The sequence below is a fragment of the Periplaneta americana genome, chromosome 8 (assembly GCF_040183065.1).
Source record: "Periplaneta americana isolate PAMFEO1 chromosome 8, P.americana_PAMFEO1_priV1, whole genome shotgun sequence".
Classification (NCBI taxonomy): domain Eukaryota; kingdom Metazoa; phylum Arthropoda; class Insecta; order Blattodea; family Blattidae; genus Periplaneta; species Periplaneta americana.
Window position 1 is genome coordinate 9804237 of NC_091124.1, and position 13933 is coordinate 9818169.

At 34.7% G+C, this 13933-nt stretch overlaps 1 protein-coding gene across 2 annotated transcripts in view; it reads right to left on the reverse strand.

Annotated features, from left to right (window-relative positions):
- Window positions 1-9214, reverse strand: part of LOC138704479 (sequestosome-1-like) — a 37669-nt gene extending 28455 nt beyond the window's left edge. The window contains exons 1-3 of one of the 2 annotated variants that reach the window (XM_069832402.1): window positions 9076-9214; window positions 3438-3624; window positions 1982-2113 (exon numbers count right to left, since the gene is read on the reverse strand). In XM_069832402.1, the coding sequence (XP_069688503.1) occupies window positions 1982-2113; window positions 3438-3612 (307 nt within the window). In that variant the 5' untranslated portion in view covers window positions 3613-3624; window positions 9076-9214. Of the gene's footprint in view, window positions 1-1981; window positions 2114-2933; window positions 2992-3437; window positions 3625-9075 lie in introns of those variants that run through there. The other variant, XM_069832403.1, reaches the window with a different exon arrangement.
- Between the last annotated feature and the right edge of the window lie 4719 nt (window positions 9215-13933).

Consider the following 13933-nt stretch of genomic DNA (forward strand, 5'->3'; position numbering starts at 1 on the left):
ACAACGCCAATAGATTCTATGAGATTCCTCACTAATATTAACAGCATCAAAATGACAATACAAGAAAAAGCACTGACTCAATATGAAAAACTTATCAGATTACCAGGAAACAATTGGCATTCATACAGTCCTCTCTGTAGATTGAAAACTCAAAAAAGTTTCATATCCATTGTTCAGAATCAAAGAAAATCAATTATCCCGAATTTAAAAGAAAACTTACAAATTAAATCAAACCCTTTAACTCTATTAAATATAGAATATAATCTAAATTTAACAGAAGAAATACTGAAATCAGAAGTAAACACTGAAATACTAAAACAATTGTCTTCAGAGACAATTAATATCAGGTACCCTCCACAAAACTGGCTTCATTTATACACCGACTGATCCTTGATCTCCAGAGAACAAGGTGCCGGTGTAGGTGTTACATGCTGTCTCTTCTCACTTTATAGATCTCTTGGGTATGGAACAACAAGTTTTGATGGAGAAATCGTTGCAATAAGTGAAAGTCTCAGGAATCTTCTCTGCCACATCAATAAATTTTAAAATGCAGTTATACTGTCAGACTCCAAAGCAGCTATTCTATCAATAGTCTCTAAACACACACCTTCATCTCAAACAGCAGAAATAACTAAAATGCTCTCTCAATTAATATCACTCAATAAAAGAATTGTATTCCAATGGATACCATCCCATTGTGGAATCCTGGGAAACAAGAATGCGGATGCTTTAGCAAAGTAGGGCAGCACTGCTACTTACAGACCTGTTACTAAATCTACATAATACTCTGTGAAGAGATTTATTAAATCTACATACTTAGACTTCAACAAACAAAATTTGATAACACAATCTCAAGGGAAAAAAATGGAACTCTCTGCATCATAATCCACAGTTAATTCCCGATTTACCACGAAAATCATCTGTAGTTGCATTTAGATTGGCAACAAGCCATGACTGTTTGGCCAAACACCTGCATAGAATTGGAATATATCAATCCCCTAACTGCCCATTGTGCAACTCAAACCAAGAAATGGATTCGGAACACCTCAAAATCTGTGCTTCAGTGGCTGACCATGATGATATCTTTGAAAAATATTGGAGTGCAAGAGGTCAAATGACTTTATTGTCAAATGCCTGGCATTAGAAAACAGCAATAACATATTTTTGTCTATTGTAACCAATGGTTTGTTTGCTTCCCATAAAGTACAGAAAAAACTAAGCGTTTCATATTTTCTCTTAGAATATATCATATGATCAGGGACATCTGTTGGTAATTATTGTAGAATTATTTCTTATTACACCAATTAAAAATCTTTTAGGAATTTTACTTAAGGGAATGACATGAAAGAAAAAAAATCAAGATTGGAGAAACTGAACTATTCAGAACAACAAATTTTTTATCAGCTTCCATAAGTGGGGAAAATGGACAACTTTACTTTAAACCTTTTTTTTTGGGTGGTGACGATATGATTAATATGAACCTAATAGGAAATATGATGAACAATCTTGCCAGAATTTTACATTTTCTGGCAATAGAACCTAAGCAGAGACAAATGAGGAATGAAGATTATTTTTACATCGTTACCAATGACTAATGTAAACAAAGTAACAAATTACGATTACAAATAGAATTTTAAAAGCAATGGAAAAAAATGGTGTTCTATTCCATGCTGCTTTTATACATGTTCAGCAGATCATCTATTAGTCACTGATGTGTAATTCTGAATGCAGTCATTGGTCATTGTAATCATTTTGTTTTATTTATAACAATTTGTAGGATCTCAATAAATCGCGTCAACTTAAGAAGTTGTCTTCTTCGTGCCTTAAATACATATTACACTTTCAGGTTTAAGTGCATTCAGAAAAACTCACTCAGCATTGTTACATAACCGATGACATAGCAATAAAGTCATCAAATGTGTTGTGCACAATATGGCCATTATGTAAATATCTACAAGCTGAAAATCTCTTTCATACTCACCTTCACCATCTTGCTTCATAGGTTTTCTTTGGAGAACAGTCACATATAATTTGCGAACTTCAGTTTGCATCTCAGTCAATGCAATGGTAAGCTCTTCATCACTTGAGATGACAATGATGTCACCATCAGAATCTGTAATGAAAAAATCCATCCTATAAAAATGCATTCGGTGCATAATGAAACAATATTTCTCTTCCCTTTATTTGAATGATCAGATATGAAGCATTTGTGTGTCATTTTTCTAATTTTTTTTCAACAAGAAGATTACCGAAGTTTTATTTTAAAATCCCACTTCACACTCTTCTAATTCAGTACTCAAAAATACAAGACTTCAATCTCAAACGACCTCTTCTGGAAACTTCATATGGGGAAGTCCATGTTTCATTCTTGGTATTTGAATAATTAAATGTATTATCGCACTCAAGGTACTGTGTGAAACAATGCATGTTTAAACAAGTCTGAATGCTGTTCAGTATCTATACATGCATTAAAAATACAATTTATTTTTATATTTTCTAAATTAGATTTGTCATGAACATTTTGCTTGCCTCAATGCAAATGTGATGTCAACTTAGTACCCAGCATGTAACAAAATAACCACTGTTGAAAAAACTTTACTCATGTAACATAAAATTGGAATTTAAAAAACTTTCTAGTTACGGATATTTTTAAGAAATGAGGGCTTAATTCAGGCACGAAATCTTTCTTGAAAGTAAACATCAGAACAATTCCATTCCCCACCCCCAGATATAGAGCATAGGCAACCTCATTTTAAGGAAACGTTCTATCTAATGTATATTCAGTTTCAAAAAAACTTCACATGATAACTTCAGGTAAAATTACTAGAGCATATTAAAATTAGAATTCAACAGTTTGTTTACCTTTCCATTCCACAATGATGTCTGCTTTACACAATGTTGGAAAAAAAATTAGAATTCAACAGTTTGCTTACCTTTCCATTCCACAATGAAGTCTGCTTCACACAATGTTGGAAAAAAAAATTAGAATTCAACAGTTTGCTTACCTTTCCATTCCACAATGAAGTCTGCTTCACACAATGTTGGAAAAAAAAATTAGAATTCAACAGTTTGTTTACCTTTCCATTCCACAATGAAGTCTGCTTCACACAATGTTGGAAAAAAAAATTAGAATTCAACAGTTTGTTTACCTTTCCATTCCACAATGAAGTCTGCTTCACACAATGTTGGAAAAAAAAATTAGAATTCAACAGTTTGCTTACCTTTCCATTCCACAATGAAGTCTGCTTCACACAATGTTGGAAAAAAAAATTAGAATTCAACAGTTTGTTTACCTTTCCATTCCACAATGAAGTCTGCTTCACACAATGTTGGAAAAAAAAATTAGAATTCAACAGTTTGCTTACCTTTCCATTCCACAATGAAGTCTGCTTCACACAATGTTGGAAAAAAAAATTAGAATTCAACAGTTTGCTTACCTTTCCATTCCACAATGAAGTCTGCTTCATGCAATGTTGGAAAAACTTTCTGCAGCTTCTCCTTTAGGTATTCAAATTTGGATGCTACATCACAATCCACTCCAAATCGGCGCACTTCAACTGCCTCTCCATTCTGGAGGAACACTTTATAAGAAACAGACTGCTGATGCGTCATGTTTCCTTATACCTGAGAAAAGAAAACAGAACAAAGAATAAACGTATGGTCAATTTAATGAAGAGGAAAAGTAATGGTGGTTTATTATGGTAAATAAGTAACATAGTTAAGTTCAATAAATTAATACAGACAGAATACAAATCATGGAATGACGCTAGGGAGGAATATAGCAAGGACTTTATATTTGAAGAAAATTATATTGTGGCACCCGTCTGGAGCGTTCTGGAAAATCCTGGTTGCCTCGGGAGTGTGCGCACATCAAGCGCAGCATGGAGGGACAGGGAAGGCACAGGGGAAGCGGAACTCTGGCTTCGGTAGACACTGTGGCGCAGTGCGGGGCGAGAGGAAGGAAAACTACGAGACGACGTGGAGCAGAGAGAGCAGGGGAAAACATCTGGAAGCAGTTCTCTCCCGAAGATTCTGTAAGCCACGTGGATCGAAGTTTCGAGATGTTATGATTTAGTAATAAAAGTGCGAGCCATCTTCGGAGCAGGAGTGAGTCAGCTGCGAGTTAGTCTTCAAGTCTTGTCTTGGACAGCGGAGACGTATCCAGAGGATCTGAGTTCGAGGTGCAGTGAACTTTAGTGAGTCTGTAACTGTGGCAGCGTCCAGGCGAGTGCGGCATATCCGGAAGTCTTGGGTTCGAGTGCAGTGAACTATATCTGGAAGGCTTGGGTTCGACGTACAGTGAACTTGAGTGAGTGAGCTAGAAGAACTAGCCAAGGCGAACGAACTGTGAACTGACAGTTTTGTTCTGCACATAGTGCTTGTGAACATTAGTCGAAATTAGGAAGACATTGTTTTTCTTCTTCTCAATAATACCCGTGTATTGTCATTGTCGTTCTGTGGAGTGCAATAACGACTACTGTGTTGTTTTTTTTTATTGGGTTATTTTACGACGCTGTATCAACATCTAGGTTATTTAGCGTCTGAATGATATGAAGGTGATAATGCCGGTGAAATTGAGTCCGGGGTCCAGCACCGAAAGTTACCCAGCATTGTGTTGAGTTGAATACACATTGTTGATGGGTGTGTGGTTAAAGGTAGAGATAAAAGTCACATTGTTGTATGAAAGTTACAATGTTTTATATTAATAAAGAAAAAGTAATGCTCTATCCAGCAAAAACATGGTCACAAACTACATAAACAAGATATAAAATATTAAAGCTTCAAAATTAGGTTACACAAAGCATTCACATCAGATCTGGACCAACAGCATAGGTGCTAACTTTGGGTGGGCGAGGCACTTTCTGCTCCCTCAATTTATAAAATCACGAACATCGCCCCTCAATAAAATTAATCGTGAGGCCCTTCTAAATAATTTGGAGAGAGATTCTTCATATTAAAAAATAGTAATTAATTACTTTGAATAGGAACTAGCGCGCTTCCAAACAGGGGCAGCGGCATTTCCCCTAAGGTTAGAGCCCAGTTTAGATGTGTGTGTATTAATCGAAAACCCGGGTTCAAATCCCGGCGCCGGAGAGAATTTTTCTCCATTCCATTACTCTTACACTGTATGATGACGCAGAATATCTGCATGGAAATATCATATGTACTTCGGTACATTAAAATAAAATATTGTTACGCTATAACTATTTACTATATACATTACAGTAACTGCATTATAAACAGAACAACATTAATACTTGATCAATGATCTGTCACTTATAACCAGCAAAAATCTGTTGATCGAATCTGATGGAAGACTGAACTCCGATCAAATACTGATTGTTCTTTCTGCAACAGAAATAGAACTGATGGCCAATCAAACCCTCCTTGATCGCCAATCATATTTTGATCGGTGTTTCTGCAACTGGGCCTAAGAGTTAATAGACAATATTAAAAACTGTCTAAAATAAAACTGCAATTAAGCGAAACAGAATGATAAATTGGATTGTAGTAGTGGCAGTTCATGTTCATCATCGCTGCCAGGATAAATGAATAGTGTACAAAACAGTGAGAAGGAAAAGAAGTGTATAAGGACCATAGTTTTTTTCAATCATCTTGGGTTAAGCAATTTCCATGGATATTATATGAAAAATCATGTGATGTTATTTTTTCTATAAATATGCAAGGACGTTGTTGAGAAACATCAATTAAAAGTCTTCTTTTCTGAAAAGTTTTGCCCCTCCAATTTTTCAAAGGCAGTGCCCCTGGCCGACAAAGCAGTTCAAAATTGCCATTGTCTGCACTGCACTACTCACCATGCATGCACTTCATCAGCCCAGATGTGAACTGAATCACTGCCATTCTAATGGTGCTTTACGATGGCAGTGGCTGAATGCTCTGTGTATGAAGATGATTATGGAAATCAGTAACAAATGCAGTAAAAAATTGACTGAAGATAAATATTATTAATATTAAAACAATTTACATGCAGATGATCAAGTTTTAATTGCAGGGTGAATTAAAGAATGCAAAACGCAAATTAACTGAAATTCGAGGGTGCTCATATAAAAGCGGTAAGTATGAAATGGCTACAACAGGATAAGTGCAGATTTGAACCCTCCACAATTACTTCTTTCTTGTGTTAATGGGGTTAAATCGTTCTTCCATCAATAAGGCAGTTACAGTGCTTTGTATTTTGTGACAACAGGGTTTTGTTCAGTACCAAGGAGAAAAGTTTACATATCTTACAATTTGACTTAACTACCTTTACACAAGCACCCATGAATTGATCAAAAAGTTATATACTATAAAAACATTAGCTCCAAAACGAAATGTAGGCCTATGTTAATAGCTATATCCAAAAAAATTCATCAAAAGTTGAAAATGGAAAACATTCGGTCAAATGTCCACTTTTATACAGCTGGGAAACATGTTTTCTGAAGGCAATATATTTTCTAAACACATTTTTTGATATCAATGTCAAAATACAAAGCCATAACAAAAAAAAAATTAAATTATAAAACAAAAATTAATTTCCAAAAGCTGGAAGCTGAAGAACAAGCAGATTTTTTTTAGTACAATATAGACCTTAAGTTCAGGGGCGCTTATTTTCACTTTCGCTAGTTTGCCGGAGGAGGGACAATATGTCACCTGGATTTCAAGTCACAAAGTCTACGTCAAGGATGTTGCTTGTCACGCACACTATTTAAAATTTATATACAGAGAAAATGTTAGAAATTTAGAAGAAAAATATTTAAGAATATGGGAATTCCAATAAATAACAACATTATATATTCATTACAATTTGCTGACAATCAAATGATTTTGGCTCAAGGCTGTGAAACCATTACTAGAATACACTACTAGAAATTTGGTTCAAGAATAGGCCTACAATAAATGAGATCTTAATGTAAATACAACTGAAATCAAATGTATGACAATAGGAGGTACAAAACAAGATTTAATAGGTACCGGTACTGAAAGAACTGGGAACAATTTCACGTACAAAAGAATATGTTATTGTTGTTTTCTAATGCTAGGCATTTGAAAATAAATAAGAACATAAATACCTTGGAATGAAAATAACAAGCGACTGACTACAAGATAGGAAATTAGAACCAAAATTAATTCTGGAAAGTTAACAATATCTATATTTGAAGACCTCCCCGGAATGAAGGTGCAACAACACAACTGTAATTCATATTTCAGGAGAAAGGAAAATAATTTCAGAGTCATATTTCATTAGGACTATATTTACTGTCACTAACTTACTATTTGACTAAACAAGATACAAGTTTATTCAGCCACTGAATGCAAAAGTTTGTTATAAATAGGCCTAAATGCTTTAAAATTACTTTTTCCACCTACATATTTCAAGAATATGATGTTACATACTTTTTTTTCCTGGAAGGTCTTCATTTAATGGTATTCTTTGGGACAGATTATAAATTAAACAAAGATAAAAATACATATTCAAAACAATGTAAAAAGTATTATGACATACAGATCAGAAGTAGTTTGGATTTTGAAATGAAATTCAAAGAAAAATTAACAGCAGAGATGGATTTCTGGAGAAGATCTGTAAGGATACCTCGGCAAAAAAAGAATAAGAAATAATATTATAAGACAAAAAATTAATGTTCAAAATTCAATAAATCATTCATTTCATTCAAGACAAACAACTGGAATGGTATGGACATGTAGAAAGAATGGGAGGACATGCAAACACTTGGGTTAACGCAATACTTACAAATGAGGGAGAGTGATATTCATGAAAATTTATGGTCTGATAACAAAAGAATGAGACGTAAAAAAATATACTTAAAATAGAAGACGTCAGTGCAAAAACTGGTCAAGTCCAAATTTTTTTTTCAAAATCGACATTTAGTTTGCACTGCACAGATAAATGTATGCTAACACTTTTGTGCAAGAATCCGTCAAATCTGACTTTTAATAACATATCTACAAGTGAATTGGAGTTACTTGTTTCACTGATTTGCGTCAAAAAATAGACATATCTCTGTGTGTGTGTGTGTGTGTGTGTGTGGGGGGGGGGGTATACAGTATGTGTGTATATGTATATATATGTATATGTGTGTGTGTGTGTGTGTGTATATATATATATATATATATATATATATATATATGTGTGTATATTAAACGATTTACACTTCGGAAGTGTAAATCGTTTAATTTAAAAGGGTTTTTTTTTTTTTTTTTTTTGGGGGTGGAGATGCAGGTGATCGTATGTGCAAAACATGATAAAAGCCTAAATTAACCGAAACTAACCTGTCACGGTTTCGTACATCCAAGGTGTATAAGCGGAGTACAAAGGGAACTTCCTTAGATGTAGTTTAGCCAAAACTCTCTTTTTAACTTAAACGATTTTCACTTCCGAAATCACCAGAACTACCTCAGCGCTAGTTTCACCGAAACCTCATGTGACACCAATAAGACATCATTCACAGCCACCGGCATAGCTCAGTCGGTTAAGGCACTTGCCTGCCGGTCTGAAGTTGCGTTCGGGCGCGGGTTCAATCCCCGCTTGGGCTGTTTACCTGGCTGGGTTTTTTTTCGAGGTTTTCCCCAACCGTAATGTGAATGCAAGGTTATCTATGGCGAATCCTCGGTCTCATCTCGCCAAACTGCATCTCGCTATCACCAATCTCACCGAAGCTAAATAACCTAGTAGTTGATACAGCGTCGGTAAAAAAAAACATCATTCACAATACAACTAAGCCAGGATAAGGACATAACTGTGGCCATTTCCTTTCCTCCTCCATTGCATACATCGCTGACTAGTGGGAAGAGTTCACTCTGTTCAAATCCTATGTAGGTACAGTAGGTACGTGACAAAACAGAGAAGCACCTACAAAGCTATTTCAGAGCTACTTTCATCTCATTGGCCAATTTTAAGTTTTAATGACACATTAAAAATCGTTGAATTGTACAATTAATAATTCTTATTACTAAGAAAAGTATATCATCATGACAAACTGCATAATTCACCTACCAATATTAAATTTGTTTTCAAATATTTTTAACGAATTACATTTTCAATATTACTCTACTTACTGCAGTATTAGCGGAAAGTAAACGTCTTCAGTTGCAAATTTCCAGTCGATATACTCTCCTAGCAATATAGCAGTGTTTTCACCTTAAAAGAAACTTCACCACAACAAATGACAACACCTCTATACGTCCAACCACCAACAACTAGTGATGGGCGAAGTTGTTCTTTTCCCGGAACAGTTCCGACGGTTCCGGTTCCGAAAAAATACTATGTTCCAAATAACAGTTCCGAAATAACAGTCACCAGTGGTGATGAGTCGGAGTCGTTGAGTCGTTCAAACGAACGGTACAGTACCCTCTCTTCACCATGCAGCTCACACTGGAGCACTCATAGGCATGACATAGTACACATTCTTATCTATAGATGGCACTGCAATGCACATTCGAATCGATTTTGGAAAATTGCTGTGCATGCGGACAGAACTCTAAAGCTTAATGTTTGTAATTACACAGTTGTTGATTACAAGGACAGAATACAACACTTTGTTTCGTACATAAAGTTATAAAGACATGGTAGCCAACTAAAAAAAAATAACATAACATTTAAAACATATGGTATGTAATTTCTGTTCTCTCTATTACATAATTAAAAAAAAAACAAATCATTAATTTTTATTTTTACTTTTCTTAATGCACAGTTATAATAATAATAATAATAATAATAATAATAATAATAATAATAATAATGATAATGATAATAAATATTACAATTTCATAATTAAAAAAGATATATATTGGCAGTACTGAAACCTGGAAACCCCGCAGTGGGTTAGTAAAATGTTCGAATCGCATCTTTACCAAAGTGTAATTTAAACTTCGCATTAAACCTCGCTCTCCAAATCAGTACTTATATGGGTAGTTTCCAACAAATAATGCTACAACATTTTTGTCGTTCTTTGATAACAGAGAAGATAGCACAAAAACTTGTGCTTGTCAGACTTAACCTCAACAAACGACATACAGACATTGTAATTAAACCACTCATTACCATTTACGACTTTAACCTTTGTATAGAATCAGCTGATCAATGAATTAATAATAGTATGCGTACTTTATGACTTTGTAGAATGTTTATAAAACAGAATTAGTCAACTAATGGTGAAATAAACCATAAAGCGGGAATGAATATTACAGATTATTAAATACTTACTATAACATTACAGATAATTGGCCAGTCTTACAAGTGTTGATATTAAAGTTCGCGCCACCGCAAGGATTTCAATTTCCATGCGCCCCCCTCCAACCACGTGAGAGTTTCAAGTACCAACTTCATCCAACGAAGTTCCAAGTACAACATAAAGAACAACGAGAACAGTGTAACTGCAGCTGTCGTTGGTTCATCGGAACAAGCTCCGACGTTCCGACTGTTATCTCGGAGTCGGAACATACCTTGTGCAACGCGGTACTGCGAGCCCGCAACAGCTGGGCAAGTGAGCAGCTCGGAGTCGGAACACTGTTATTTCGGAACAGGAGGTTCCGACCTACTGTTCATTTTTGCAACAGTTCCGAGACCGGAACAGTTCCAAAATAACTGTTGTGTTATTTTTTACCCATCTCTACCAACAACTACCTCGAAACAAGCACATACATGAAAGAACAAAGGAGTAGCGAAGCGAGCATCAAGTCGGCCGTGATACATAGTACACCAATACAACAAGCTCAAAAACACTATACATCATCCCGTTTGCCTGGGGTTTGCCACATTAAAATTTTTAAACATATGTTGGCCAACTTGAGATTTAATATTCTTGATGCTTGACTCTGTGAGTCACAACATGTTGTGACAGGACTGACAGCATCTGTCACGAAAGAAGCCATTTTGAATATTACGAAACATTGCAACATGTTGTGACAACATCTGTCATAAAAGAAGCCATTTTGCATTTTACGAAACCTTATGAAACTGTTTTAATTATATAAATATAAAATATATGTTATTTTTCTAAGTAAAATAATTAGCCTATCTAGGTCCTAACCCTGAAAACATAAAATTCCGACAGTTACTGAACACAACGCGTACCTATTGCGCAATATGTCCACAGAAAGTTAACATTCTGTGACACCGTACAGGTACACCCGATATTCCAAATTCAGTCGTTGGAACCCAACAGAGTAACAAGCGAGTACCTGTATGCAGTTCCGAAGCATTGGGAATGTTAAGTGGATACCGTGAATTACCCAAAAATCTATTATGTACAGTATATAGAATGATTAATAAAGTATGATCTGTACTTTGGGAATCATTTCTATATTATGAAACTTTGAACACAAAACAAAATGTCGTATTAATAGAAGTCGTAAGATCAATATTTAAGAGGATACGCCTATAGCTGTTCGAATCCTAAGAAAATACAGAATGCCCATAAAGTCCCGCATCATAGGGGAATCAGAGAATATAGCCTATTACATCATGTGTTTGCTTCAGTTCGATGATGGTGTAGTTAGCAGAGCATATTGAGATCGTGTTACTCTGGATGTGAGGAATGGTCGCAGAGGCATATGGCCGAGAATTTCAACACAAAACATCCTGATAAAAATGTGCAACAAAGCACAATGTGCCACATTCTGGACAAGTTTAAAACAACTGGGTCAGTCGCGAAAGTGTACGTCTGTGTTTTGTTGCACATTTTTATCAGGATGTTTTGTGTTGAATTCCTCAGCCACTTGCCTCTGCAACAATCCCTCGCGTCCATAGAGTAGGTAACATGATCTCAATACGCTATACTAACGACAGTATCATCGAGCTGAAACAAACAAACATATGATGTAATATTTTCTCTGATTTCCCTATGGTGTGGAACTTTATGGACACTCTGTAGAAGCAAATGTGAGCAAAATTGAAGGGAATCAATTAAAAATACACAGAAAGATTATGACAAAGATTATGCAATTTACCGTATTAGAAAGCAAATAAGCACACTTACCTCATTTGAAAATATTTTCAAATACAGTACCTACCGATATATCCCTTTTTCCACTTCAACACACTTGGTCACATGAATGTGAATTTAGCATATAACATTATTTCGTAGCTTAATACACTTTTATTGATGAACACTACAATGTTCACGATAAGGGCAAGTCTTATTGTTCTCTTGTTTGTACTTTCATCTGGTACAGTACACAAGATAATCTACTGCACGAGGAAAGTGAAAGCAGGAACCATCATTATAATAAAGTTTGAATAGGCCGTCAATGCTTATCTGTTTTTATATAAAGTATTATAATAGATTAATTTATTACATGAACGTTTTCGGCACTTGTGTGTGCCATCTTCAGATGTTAGAAAAGATACTGCATGTTAACACTGCCAAAATGGATACATTAACATGCAGTATCTTTTCTAACATCTGAAGATGGCACACACAAGTGCCGAAAACGTTCATGTAATAAATTAATCTATTACAATACTTTATATAAAAACAGATAAGCATTGACGGCCTATTCAAACTTTATTATATTGTAACTTGCTTATCGGACAAACTCGTAACAAAATGAAATTAAAAAGGAACCATCATGTTGATTAAACATGGTCTCTAAAGAGACAACTTCCAATGTAAGATTGTTTAATGCTGATGTTAGAAATTACTCAATGACAATTTGTCACCAGACCTGACCTATCCTAATCCTCTACCTATACTACATGTCACAACAGAACCTCACTTCCCTTAGTGCAGGCTTCACTCTTTATATTAAGATGCAAGCAAGTTACAAGCCTTGTTCAGAATAGTAATAGTAATAGTAATTTATTCATCATAAAATTTTTTACAAATCATGGCTTCGTCAATCTTATTTCTAAGTCAATCTAGTTTCTGATTATACTATAGACATATTTATGAATTTGTAGCTTTGTTATTGCAGGACATCTGCTGACATGATTTAAGAAGAACTGTATCTAAGATAGTATAAAAATAATACTGTAATAATAATAATAGAAATGTTCTTAACAGCAATAACGACCTAATGCCTTCACAATTACACATCAGTAGGCACTTTCATGCAAGGTCTAAAGACATAAATTCCTCTACAGTATATGGCATATGATGCAGCAGCAACCTGTTCACTATGCTTTTAATATGACGTAATAGAAATGATTCCTAAAGTGTGGGTCATATTTCGTGAATCACTCTGTATTATCAGTACATTGAATAACGTCGAAATCAAGGGGTCTAACTCCTCAATTAATTTATTTTGAAGTATGCAAGTTTATTATTAATCTTTATTTTTATCACATTAATTTTGTATATTTCCGTACGTACCTTAATGTTCTCTAGCAATAAATTTGGGATGTTTTCATCTAGTAAAATTTTGAATAGAATTGACCTCATCACCATATCAAAGTTTTTTCCTTACGAAGGTGGTCTGGAAAAATACCATCAGTAGAAGTTGCAAACAGATGATGCAAGTCTTTATTTGGTGACAGAACTTAGTAATTTACTGGTGAAATTAAGTAAATTTATTTAAAAAGTACACATTTCGTGAAAGATTTCTCGTTAAATATTTTACAATGTTTTGCTCGAATGTATTGTTTTTATAACTGATTCGCATTGGTATTTTTGGCAAAGGACACTATGATACTGGTAGTGTATATAGTAGTCTATTAGCAGAACACAAAACAGCTGTAAGCCACACATGCTTACATAATTAACACGAGTAAGATCGCCATTTAAGCAATTATTTATAGAACACAAAAGTTTAGCTACACAAGCTCTTAAACACTTACCGCTACTGGATCAGTACCGGTATTCAAGTACCATATGCATAATTTTATTACTTTACTTCTTAAAAACTACGTACCGTATTTGTTAAAAGAAAACAAGAATAAAGGCTTAGGGTCTACACAAATAGGCTATCTAAAGTC